The sequence below is a fragment of the Neoarius graeffei genome, chromosome 19, assembly GCF_027579695.1.
Source record: "Neoarius graeffei isolate fNeoGra1 chromosome 19, fNeoGra1.pri, whole genome shotgun sequence".
Lineage (NCBI taxonomy): Eukaryota > Metazoa > Chordata > Actinopteri > Siluriformes > Ariidae > Neoarius > Neoarius graeffei.
Genome location: NC_083587.1, coordinates 24,251,501 through 24,264,409, shown reverse-complemented (window position 1 = coordinate 24,264,409; position 12,909 = coordinate 24,251,501). Strand labels below are relative to the sequence as shown.

At 40.6% G+C, this 12,909-nt stretch overlaps 1 protein-coding gene across 1 annotated transcript in view; it reads left to right on the top strand.

Annotated features, from left to right (window-relative positions):
* Positions 1–10,733, top strand: part of si:ch211-161h7.4 (uncharacterized) — a 59,504-nt gene extending 48,771 nt beyond the window's left edge. The window contains exons 15-18 of the mRNA XM_060899910.1: positions 7,716–7,877; positions 8,028–8,188; positions 9,915–10,005; positions 10,100–10,733. Of these exons, the coding sequence (XP_060755893.1) occupies positions 7,716–7,877; positions 8,028–8,188; positions 9,915–10,005; positions 10,100–10,185 (500 nt within the window). The 3' untranslated portion in view covers positions 10,186–10,733. The remainder of the gene's footprint in view (positions 1–7,715; positions 7,878–8,027; positions 8,189–9,914; positions 10,006–10,099) is intronic.
* The last annotated feature ends 2,176 nt before the right edge of the window (positions 10,734–12,909 follow it).

The following is a 12,909-nucleotide window of genomic DNA, read 5'->3' as shown; positions in this document are numbered from 1 at the left end:
TGGTCCAGACGAAAGTAGTCCGGCAAGTTTGTTGGGGTCACGAAAGTAAAACGTTTTTCGTCTCAAAACAGTACGTGTTCAAAAGAGTGATATATTTGCATCACAAAACCGTTGCCAAATAAAAAGTCAGACCTCGAAATCACTTGGCGCTATTTTCTCTCCCTTCTCATCACTGCGCGCTGCCGCCAGGTGACCGTGAAACGCAGACCCACTAAGCTGGTGGGAGACCAAGGCTGCACTCTATCCACGGCTTACACACGTGATGGCACGGAGGATGTGTATAGTGGCAGCATCTGTCCCCCCAGAGAGGATCTTTTCAAAAGCAGGACAGATTATAACTGAGAGGAGAAATAGAATCAGAATTAACTAGTTAATTGCAGCAATTAAAGGAATAGGTAGGAAAAGGAAGGCGCAAAGACACCGCGCAGCGCCTGAAAACGGGTTTTCAGGCGCTGCGCACCCGTTTTCAGGCGCTGCGCGGTGTCTTTGCGCCTGCAGCAGTGCTTTGCCTGTGCTGTGGCTGAAAATAGTTCCAGATATAAATTGGTCTAGTAAATCCCTTTGTGTTAATTTGCATTGATATGTGTACTTGATGTGAATGTACAAGTCATGAGAAATAATTATAAAAAATCTTATTTAATTCACTTTTGCAACGACAATGCTAGCTGGACACGCCGGATTACAGCGACTACGCTAAGCTAAGCGTAGCTAACAATAACAATTACAGCGACTACGCTTAGCTAAGCTAAGCGTAACAAACCTGGGCGTTTATAGATCAGGACAATGGCTGGGTTGGCTACAAAACACTTTGGCTCACTCATCCAACTCTAGGGACTGCAGGGACTGACTCAATTTCATCTGGGGGTGGCGTATTCCTTTAAATGAAAAATAAAATCTTGGGAGCCGAAAGAGCCGGCTCCTTATAGTAAGAAGACCCAAAAGAGCCGGCTCCCGAAAAAGAGCCGAAATTCCCATCACTAGTAAACAATGAATGAAACAGCCATGGCTGTCACCTGGCGGCAGCGCGCAGTGATAAGAAGGGAGAGAAAATAGTGTCAAGCGATTTCAAGGTCTGACTTTTTATTTGGCAACGGTTTTGTGATGCAAATATATCACTCTTTTGAACACATACTGTTTTGAGACGAAAAATGTTTTACTTTCGTGACCCCAACAAACTTGCTGGACTACTTTCGTCTGGACAAGAACTGGACTCACAGGATGCTGTCAGGGGTAAGTCAGTGTGTTTGCACGACACTATTGATGGGGATGCCATACAGATTCATGTCAAAAATCCCGAACTATCCTTTTAAAGTTTTCCGTCGCTACGACGGATTTCCGTCAACTGGGAGCGCTAAAGGTCAATAATGAGATTGATGCAGATCCGAGGGGAAAGGGGGGGGTAGGCCCATAGGTCTGACACCGATGTGATTTAGAACTTCACCAAGCTGCTGTGATTGTCTGTTGTTGAACCCTTTCTTGTGCTATGTTTGAGTATATGTAAAGGAATAAGTTGTTGCGCTAGATAGGCCTAAATAAATAAATACAGCCTCCGCTACTGTCTAGTCCCGGGGAGGCTCGGCGTAGGCCACTGATGAAACTATTTGGCTGTCCGACTACTAGGCAACTAGGTTACTTGTCTACTACTAATACTAGGCCTTTTGTAGTAGTAATAATGATATTTGCCTACTGAAAGGTGACCAGGTGAAAAGTTGAAGCCGCAGCAACACCTTTGCTATTAAGCGTTTTGTAGGTTATACAGGCTTCAGCAGACAACGTCCTGGAAAGGCTGTGTTTTTCTTTGGTTTGATTAGCCTACGATTTAATCTTTAAACATTATGGTTTCAGCAGTTCGCTTAAACATTGGAGGCTGCAGAGTCGGGCTGCAAGATTTCCCGACACTTGTTTAAGATGCCAAACTTCATAGTAAGGAGAAAATAATTCCACAGTATTTAGTGCCTCGTCAGTCTCAAAAATTAATAGTGAAGGAGCAACGCGAATTAAGTCCCAAAAAAAATCTCGTAAGCCTATATTTTACATTTTCAAACAAGTCCGTAATTGGAAGTCGGTCAGTGGAGTGTAATGAAGTGTCTCATTCACTAAGCACAAAAGGTCGGAAAACAGTGGAGAAAACAGCTATTGCTTAAATATGCTACGAATGTTTTACATTAGTAATTTAATGTATGTGACAAATAAATTCATTGATTAAATAGATAAAGAATCCAATACTCCGAAGCTCAAAATTCAGGAAAGTGGCTCCGGTGTCGCAAGTGCACAAGAACAGTTATTTGAAAGTTAACCTAATGAATTTGTACGTGCGCGTGCGATTTCATGAAGAACCGGGACAATTGGCATTCGGTGAAAGATTCACACCTATGACTCATTATATTCGCGCGCGCCCTCTCGCCCACTGTTGCTTCGTTTTCCCGATTTACATGTGTGTCTGAAGATGGAGTTTTCAGAAATCTCCACTGGTCTGTGTATCATCCAATCATTCAAGTATTCCATTCAATCTGGAAAACGAAAAAACAAAACAAAAAAACACTCAATATTTCGTTTTTCTGTATGACAAAAAAATGAGGGATTGGTGTTTTGTTTTTTCCTTTTTCCAACTCAAAACAGAACAAATAATAAACAGGGAAACCAAAATGAAATAACTCTAATTTACGATTATTGATTTTCTCTATTCCCCACGCTACATTAGCCTTCCCATGATCCTCAGCGACAGTCCATCATCTCTGCGTCTATGAAACAGAAAAATTGCATCTGCATGTATATATCAAGTAATTTATTCATACATCCTATTCATTTAATATATTAAGCTGTTAATGTTAAGCTGATGATCTCTTTATTATTATCTCAATATAATAGTAATAATAAATAATGATAACAATAACATGGCATTCATTTTGTCGCTTTCAACATGTTGTGTCAGACCAACTTTGCTTTTTATTAGAGGACATGCTTAGCATTTTACGATGACTCATGTCCGGAGGAAAATATGAGGAGGAGTAAAGGCCTCTGCATGCTCTTGGGACAAGGCTTTCGCAGATAGCTTTTCGCAGACAGTTGTAATTTATCGTTGAGCGGGGAGTAATAGGCGTGTGCGATGTTATTCACTGGCACAATGCAAGGGGGCGCGAAGTCGCTGGGTGTGGTTAGTGGAGTGTTTATCCTCCGGTTACTTATAATGACTAGAACTGGAGTCGTATAGATGTACGTACTTCCTCAATCAACCGCTCTTCGTGCTGCTCCATCTTCGCTCGTGTTTTTAAAAATGCCGGTCGTGAAAACAAACCAAACTGGGAAAGTAGGGAAGCGGAAGTGCGTGTACAGCGGATGTAGAGTGGACCAATCGGAGCCCTCTTGTCTGCGACGCTGTCTGCGAGGCTTCTGCGGTGGTCACAATTTTTGGGAGGCGCGCACAGAGCATCTGCGAAGGTGGGGGGGGCTACGCAGACACTGTCTGCGACGCCATCTGCGAGGACTGGGTTGTCAGCATAAATTGGCCTTAACAAGTCACTGGCACTCCAACTTACGAGATTCTCCGCTTCTTTTGCTGGACAGCTTGAAAGTCAGACTCGGGAACAGCCATGATCTTCCTAGAGTTTTGCTTCCAGTAAAAGGAGCCTGAATGAGCGCAAAAAATTATAATGCATGAATAAGAACTAATTCTTGAGACTGACATGAATACAAATGAATTTAGTTTTATCTAAAATGAAAGTTAAGTTGCTCGTATAATCGTAAATTAGAGTTATTTCGTTTTGGTTTCCCTGTTTATTATTTGTTCTGTTTTGAGTTGGAAAAAGGAAAACAAACACCAATCCCTCATTTTTTTTGTCATACAGAAAAACAGGAAAACGAAATATTGAGTGGGTTTTTTTTTTTGTTTGTTTGTTTTTTCGTTTTCCAGATTGAATGGAATACTTGAATGATCAGATGATACACGGACCTCCACTCTGCCCCGAGTTTGCGAAAGTAGCTGTTTTCAGTGACTGAAACCTCCGTATAGGTGTGAATGAGCGGTGTAACCGAATAAATAAATATGCGTCTTTTTTATCCGGCTACATGTAGGCTATCACTGCGCAAAGCCTCTTATGTTGAAATGGTAGTAATATTTGTTAAAATAATAGTAGGCTAATTTCCACATTAATCGGTAAAATGGCACAAGGGATGTGATGGGGGGGATGGCCATTTTATAAGGGAAATGATTTGAGATTTTTATTTCAGAAGGGGGATGCCTCCCCCTACATCCCCCCTCAACTCGAGTACTGCGTATAAGGCCACCGGACATAGGCCCTTCGATTTCCATCACTAGAGCGCGTCAAATTACTTTCGGTTTTGCCAGCATGGACGCACTTCTTTTAAATGAAGGCACAGATGTGTCAGACATCGACAAAACGGTAAAGAATAAGTGGAGATGGGCTTGGCGAAATGAAATGGGCGATAATGGCAAGCCATTTAGTTCATGGTGCAAAAAGATGAAAATGGCAGGTGTGTGCTTTTGTGTAGTTTGCCATAAAAAAAAGTCTGTGGAAGCAATGGCAAAAAACTAGATGCCTTCGGCGTCACTGCGAAGAAGTAGAAAAAGTTAACTTTCACTTTACTTTTCTTGTTTCCTGGTTTTATGTCAACAGATTTTCTTATTTTTCTTTCTGTTCCACTCTTTTGAAAGCATGGTTCAAGTTTGACTGCACTTGCACTTTTCTCTTAACCACTGTTGTGCATTACTAAAGTATTGTTGAAATAAATTTGCACTTTGTGCTGAAAACTTGATGTTTCATCATTTATAGCCAGTAATGACAATGGTCAAGTCTTGCCTTAGCTTTAGTCATTGTTAAAATTATGTAAATGTACTATAAGTAGGGGCCGAGGGGATAATGGACAACACGGCGTTTAAAATTTGACGCATCGCTGATGTGGTAGGGGCCAACGACATGGAGCTTTTTTTTTCAGTCAGATGATTTTTTTTTTTTTTTTGCTTTAATCCATGTATTTGCCAAAAGACACGAGGCCCGTCAGGAGTAAACTGACAACCAACACACACCTCCCTCTACCCCAGCCCTTTCAAACCAGCATGGGCATGGCCTGGTAGGACGCTGCCTCGGCCAGTCATTCGCCACCGTGCAAGCGCTGCTCAGCGACTTAAGTTTTGATTTGATCCATGGCTCCAGCCCACCTTTAAACGTTTATAACTCGGACACCGAAGGTCGCAGCAAAGCCAAATTTCGTAGGCATTTCTAGACAGTGGTCACCGTTAGATGCAATCGAATACATAGCTGAACAATGCTGCGTATTCTTGCTAGTGTTATAATGATGATTATCTTAGGTTTTTAAGTAGAAAAACTGGCCACCCTTGTGTTCATGCCTCAAAGGGTCGGATGTAAATGACTGCTTGCACATGCGCAGTATATTTCATCGATTCTTCCGGGTGCCTATAAAATGGAGGTTCGCCTCGGAACAAAAAGCGACACAGTGGACAGAAATGTTTGCTTGTCAGATCAGCCGACTGCAATGCAAAAGATATTCACAACAATTAAAAATATTTCCAAATGAAGAACTATAGAGTAACTACAACATTGTTTCCTACAACAAATCACACAGTTCTGACATTCTGGGATCAGTTGCAAACGTTTAATGAGTATTTTGCAAAAAAAAGTTTTCAAAGGAAACTTCTCACTTTTTTTTCCTACCTATCCTAGAAAATTTGTCGTAAACTTTTGGGGTAAACAATTTTTTTTTTTTTTTCCCCTACCTACCTACCCTATTTTGAAAACCCAGGAAACACACATTATTTTGTTTGGCCTAATATATTCCATACATACATACACTCAGTCATGGATTTTTCTGTATTTTGACTATTTTCTGCAATACTGAAGACATCAAAACTATGAAATAACATTTGGAATTGTGTGGTAAACAAAAAAGTGTTAAATTCTTCAAAGTAGCCATTGTTTACCTTGACACTTTGCACACTATTGGCATTATCTTAATCAGCTTCATGAGGTCGTCATCTGGAATGCTTTTCAATTAACAGGTATGCCTTGTCAAAAGTTAATTTGTGAAATTTTTTTCCCTTCTTAACGCGTTTGAGATCAAACAGTGAAGAATAATACAGTAAGTAGCCCTATCTCACATCACAACTATAGTAATCCATATTATGTCAAGCACTCAACTAAGTAAAGAGAAACGACACCATTGGTACTTTAAGACATGAAGAGTCTTAATTAATTAAAAGAAAAAAACCATTGAGTTGGGTGCGTCCAAACTTTTGACTGGTACTGTATATTTTAAAAAATGGAGCATGCTCTCCAAAAGCTATGAAGTTAGCTTTATGGGTGGAAAAGTTTGAATGTTTGTGCTCTATATTTGTTTCATCTAGGCCAGGGCTGAACGATATGGACAATTTCATATCTCGATACTCATGCCAGATATATCGATACGATATGACTACGGGTTTGGTGAAAACCAAGCATTTTTCAGAAAACTAAAAACATCATTAATACAAAAAAATGTGGAAAGTGCAGTTTTATTTTTCAGAACTCACTGCCAGTCATCAACATTAACATAAATTATGAATAAATAAATTACAAGTCAAACATTTTACTGCAGCTCTGCTTTAACAATAAATAACAAATGCATCCGTATTTGTTATTTATTGTATGCTCCCTGGGGAAGAAGGACATCTGCAGACAGCGGGTCTTGAGTTCGAAGTTTGTTGTAATAAAATGGACCGTTAAACTGATGTAAGGTTCGGTTGTCCGGCTCAACCACAGGTCCGTGGTTGTGGCGAAATGATCGATTTCACGGAGCTCGATTATTCATTTTACACTCTATAATGAGTTTCGGAATGGCCACTTGATTAAAATGTGTTCGGGATGGTATTTTATAACGCTTGTCCAGCGTCCGAACCATTTTTTTTAAAGCCCTCTTTCGAGACTGTGTACACAGGTACCATGTCTTTTGCAATGTGGTATGTTATAGCGTCTGTAATTTCTTTATGTCTGGTGGACGTCGACTCGTACTGTGTAACGCTACTGAATGCATCAGCAATCAAACTTTGCTTTGGCTTATTTTGGGATGACTGAGAAGTCCCCGGTGTTTCTCTCATTGTCATACACTCTTCGTGCAGCACGCGACGGTGTTGTTTCAGGTGGTGAAACATGTTTGTTGTGCTACCTTGCTTCGTCGCAATTTTTGCTAAGCACGACCTGCACAACACCTCACTCTGGTTAGCATCGTCCTTTTTGAATCCAAAATACCTCCAAATAACGGAGGATGATTTATGTTTTGGCACCAAGTCAGATTCTGCGCCGCCACCGGCCGCATTATCTTCCGCACTCATTTTCTTTCTTTCTTTTTAATTTCCCCGCTGTGTCTGTAGTGTGCATGCGCGTCGGTCTCCGTCTCCCTCACTCCCGCCCTCATATGTTTGTCATTGGTTGGCTTCAGCTGTCGATCCACAGCAAGCATGAAATAAGGTTTGTGGTTGGCTGGCCTTAGTGGTGCATTCAAGGGCAATTGTAAAAATGATGTTTGTTGTGACTGCCAGAGCTGTACATGCAGGGCGAGCGCGGGGAGGGGAAATCTATATCGTTGCTTTTTCGATATTAATATCTTGAATGTTCATATCTAGATATAGATACGATAATGATGTATCGTTCAGCCCTAATCTAGGCTGTGTGAAATTTAATGCATCAATTAAACTCTAATTTCAGATTTGCCATCATCTAGGATAATTACTCAAACGCAGTTCACACCCCGTGTTCTGTCCAATTGTGATCTGTGTGGTCCTCCACTAAAGCCTGTTGTTCTCGATAATGAAGACTGGGATAACCTGTGTGTTTGGTTCAGTCATATCTGGCCAACCACTTCAAAAGGTGAATTGTCAGTGTTGTTATTCAGCTATAGATATGCAAGATGTAATATTGTGTGAACAACAATTGAAGGTTACTGAGTATGAGTGAATTGTTAGATGTTAACGAACTTCAGTTATGAAGTTAACACAAGTTTTTTTTTTTTGCTACTAGATGGTAAAGGCATCAACCCAGATGACTTCCACTGGCACTGTTATGCTGGACGAGCCATGGGTCATATGGTCGACCTTGAGAACAACACATTCTCAAGTGGCAAGATTTTATTGGGCTCATACATGAAGAAACCTGCACAGATGGATCTTAATGCAGTTACTGTAAGTGGTGTGTGTGAGTGAGTGAGAGACCAATTTTGGGACTGTCTGAATAACACCACTATTGCTGTGTTCACATATATACCGGTACAAAAGTGGTATAACTGTATCGATACAAAGTATACCGGTACAGTAGTGCATCTGTCCACACTAGCGAGAAATGTTTGCGGTTTTCTTTCACGGTAGTTGAAATGTGCGTGCGCGAAATGTTTCTGTGGTTACCGAGTAACTTCCTTCCGAGAATATGGCGGATGAAACAACGTATGTGTGCTTTTTGTTGTCAATGTACAGTCTGTATTTCTGGTGGTCATTTATTCAGTCGAATCGTATAAAACGCACGAGGCAGTTGAGAAAGAAACAAAGAAAACGAATCTCCGTTCTTCACTATTTTATTCAGCGAAGACATCGATTGAGGTGTGTGACTTTGCGCATGCGCATTATATTTGTATCGATACAGAGCCGCTTCATCTGTCCACACTACGCGAAGCGCTACAGTACCGATACTGTACCGGTACGAAACCCATGCATTTGTGGGTTTCGTACCGATACAGTTATACCGCTACAGTACCGGTATAGTTGCTAGTGTGGACAGGTGTTGCGGTACGAAAGTAGTTTCGTATCGGTACAAAATCCCTAGTGTGGACTAGGGATGTTAACCGATGACCGTTTGACTGATGGTTGACCGAATCAACGTCAACCGGTTAATTTTTTTTTTTTTTTTTGGTTGTCGGTTAAAAAAAAATCAATCGTTTTGGAGCGGAGAGCCAGGAATTCTGTGTTGTAAACGCTTGGGGCATGCCATGTGGTGTAAGGACGACAGCTGACAAATCAGAAACACCCATTCAGTCATGTCCCGCCCCAGCTGCCACTCGGCGAAAGAAAAGTGTAGACACAGGCTTTTTAGCTTACAAATTACTATTCTGTTTTGTTTTTTTATTATTATTAGAAGGCACATCGAGTTTAGTCCTGCCTTGGCCAGTGCATTCTGAAAGTATGTTTCGGTCTGTAGCCAACAACGCATGTTATTGCAGATCATATCTCTCCACACAAACTAAAGGCGCAGATGCCGACTTTTTCACGGCTGAATCGCGCAGATCCGATTTTTTTTTTTTTTTTTAAGGGGGGCGTTGGAGTGTCTGATTATAATTTCATCAAAGTAAATTCTGTGTATAAGCAAATGCCGTTCCAGTCCATGAAACATAGGAAGTATAAGTATGAGAAGAAAACAGTAAATCAGAAAGCTGCGCACGTTTGCCCGGAAGCTGCGCAATCAGTAAATCAGAAAGCTGCGCAGCTTCAGCGCAAACGTGCGCAGCTTTCTGATTTACTGTTTTCTTCTCATACTTCCTATGTTTCATGGACTGTAACGGCATTTGCTGATATACAGAATCTACTTTGATGAAATTATAATCAGACACTCCAACGCCCCCCTTAAAAAAAAATCGGATCTGCGTGATTCAGCCGTGAAAAAGGCGGCATCCGCCAAAAGGCGCGCCGTTTGCATCCCTGTTAATTCCAATTCTAGAATTTTAAACTCATAGGTTAACCGACTTTAACCGGCTAATGAGGCTCGGTGGTCGGTCAAGATTTTTTTTTTAGTTTTCGCCATCCCTAGTGTGGACAGGGTATATGATTATGAACGCTAATGTCCACCAAGAGTATGTGATCAGAAGTGATTATGCTTTCTATCGGATATAGACATATCTATAGCTTTTTCTTTTTCATTAAGGTATTTAATGTAGCATCCAGTTGTGTGCGGGTGGAAATCGACGGCGTCAAGGAGGTGTACGACTCGGGGCATACGTTTATGACACCTTGTGGTAAGAAACTAAATTATAATGAATTCAGTTGACTTCAGTACATTTTTGTTGAGATATTATTTAATATTTTATTTTTCTTATGTCTTTTCTCTAGGGCAATCCTACAGCATTCACAACATGTGCCAGGAGCCGGCTGTTTTGTGGTACCACAGGATGTTACCAAATTGCACACCAAACTGACCTGGAAGAAACATCACTGCAGAAAAATCATGTCTTTTGGTACATGTGTTCATGGATATGATGAGAATAAGATATTAATGTTGTAACATGATGTAAATATGTTTTTAAAATCACATTACAGAGAGCCTAGAAGGCTTAAATATTTGGCTTTAAAGGAACAGTTTTGTTTTTTAATGTAAATAACATTGTTGCACCATTACAGATTGAAAAGACAATATGACTCAGTTTGTTAAACTGGTTATTTAAAGCATCGCTTCCTGTTTTTAACATTCAGATGCAGTGTCCCTGAAAAATGTCAAATAAATGAACTTGTCAGTAGGGGGCATTGTACCATAATGCAGCAGTCCTTCTGTGAAATTCATATTTGGTGATTTGTGGCTGAACGCGTGTTGGAGGAATCCTGATTACCTGTTGGCATTAGTATGTGAAGTGGCCTTACAGGTTCTTGTTGGGCATTTAGCATATAAACATTATTAGTATTCGTCTTTTAACAATGCATCAGTGATGAATCTGCATTGAAATGTGTTCTATTAGAAATGATTGAAACATCTGCCTCGTGTGCTCCATGTATTCTGCAGTGATTAGGATGCTGCCTCAGACCACTGATTCTCCTGGAATCGTGCTTCAGTTACACTTGTTTTTAACCTCCGATCCTAACTTAAAATGCAAACCCAGCAATCAAAGAAAAGCAGTGGATTATCTTCCTTTAAAAGCACCTCAGGCGATGACTGACTTTACGCACGTACAAGAAGTGGTTAAGATGTAGGCTGCATTTGCTGCTGCTTGCATTCACTGGTAATACAGATGTGTTCGAAGACATCACCCTTGTTTACACAGAAACGTTCAGTCCTGTTATGGTCATGTTCAACTAAATCGAGCACTTTGTTTATGCTGAGATTGTGTGCTGTTCATAAGTGTGAAGACAACCCGTGTTGAAAAGCTTTCTGAGCCAGGAGCTGACACGGAGATGTAATAACGACACATTATGGGATTTAAGTTAAAGTCAGCACCATATCAATCACTGCTAATTTTATGGATTTAGATGTGGAGTTGATCATCACCCAGACTTTTTTGGTTCTCAGTGTTTAACTGGTTTTTGCAATTGTGTTGCTATTTTAGACTGTCGGATCACTTTATGATGCATTATTCCCCTCATGCTCCAAGATGTCTTTCATTTTTGACCTAAGTGGCAGTTTGGGGAGTGCTGTTCAAGTAGAAATAATCACCCGGGTGTGTGGGGTTGATTATTTTCCGATAACATGACATTCCAAGGTTTTATTCATCTTATATTGCAATTATTTGTTGTTATTATTAATTTGTTAACCAATGACATAGTTTATCCATTTATAGTTACATTTAATGTTGCAGAACATCCCCCCCCCCCCCCCCTTTGAAATTAGAAAGATGACAAATGCAGTTTTCAACCCGGAAAGTACAAAACCTTTTGTCCTGAAGACTTTACTGTCTCAGAAAATTTAAAAGTAACAGGTTTATTGCTGACACTGATGCTTTCTTCCAAAAATACTACATAAATATCTTGTCACCAATCAAAAGAACAAAAAAAACCCTACCATATCCCCTTTAAAAATATCCAGTTACACTACCATTCAAAAGTTTGGGGTCACTTTGAAATGTCCTTATTTTTGAAAGAAAAGCACTGTTCTTTTCAATGAAGATCACTTTAAACTAATCAGAAATGCACTCTATACATTGCTAATGTGGTAAATGATTATTCTAGCTGCAAATGTGTGGTTTTTGGTGCAATATCTCCATAGGTGTATAGAGGCCCATTTCCAGCAACTCTCACTCCAGTGTTCTAATGGTACAATGTGTTTGCTCATTGCCTCAGAAGGCTAATGGATGATTAGAAAACCCTTGTACAATCCTGTTAGCACAGCTGAAAACAGTTGAGCTCTTTAGAGAAGCTATAAAACTGACCTTCCTTTGAGCAGATTAAGGCCCTGTTTACATTATTTCGAATCAGCGGATCATCAGATTAACGTTTTTAAAACGATTCGCGTACACACACACAATTTCTGTGCCCGCAACAAAACCATTCCCCGTGCACACAGCAACGCCAATACACGGATACGCTAATCACATGACTAATTAGACGGCACATCACATGATCCCAGTGCATATCGGGCATGCGCAAGTCACTCACCGCTTGCAAGCACATAAAGTGTGTGAGAGATTGAGTGAGAGAGAGTGTGAGAGAGAAAGAGAGCATAAGAATCAAAATTTGAAGTTCTTTATGGAAATCAGGGACGCCGTGTCATTGGGACTAAAGAGGAGAAGGTTTTTCAGCAGTCGCATCACATGACCAATGTGGCATGACCAACGCCAGCGAATCAGGAAGGTGGATGTCACAGTGACGTTGTCCAATGACTACGTCAGCTAGAGCTCAGCACAGCGTATCCTCGTTCCTCAATGTTTACACAGCACCGGATCAGATACGTACTGGGTTGAATACGTGGGCCCTGGCGGATTCAAACTGTTCCGCCTGTGGAGTTGTTTCTCGGCGTTTTAATGTGCACGGACAGTGCATCCGCAACGACAACGATACGGGTACGGTCTAATGTAAACACCACCTGAGTTTCTGGAACATCGCATTTGTGGGGTCGATTAAATGCTCAAAATGGCCAGAAAAATGTCTTGACTATATTTTCTATTCATTTTACAACTTATGGTGGTAAATAAAAGTGTGACTTTTCGTGGAAAACA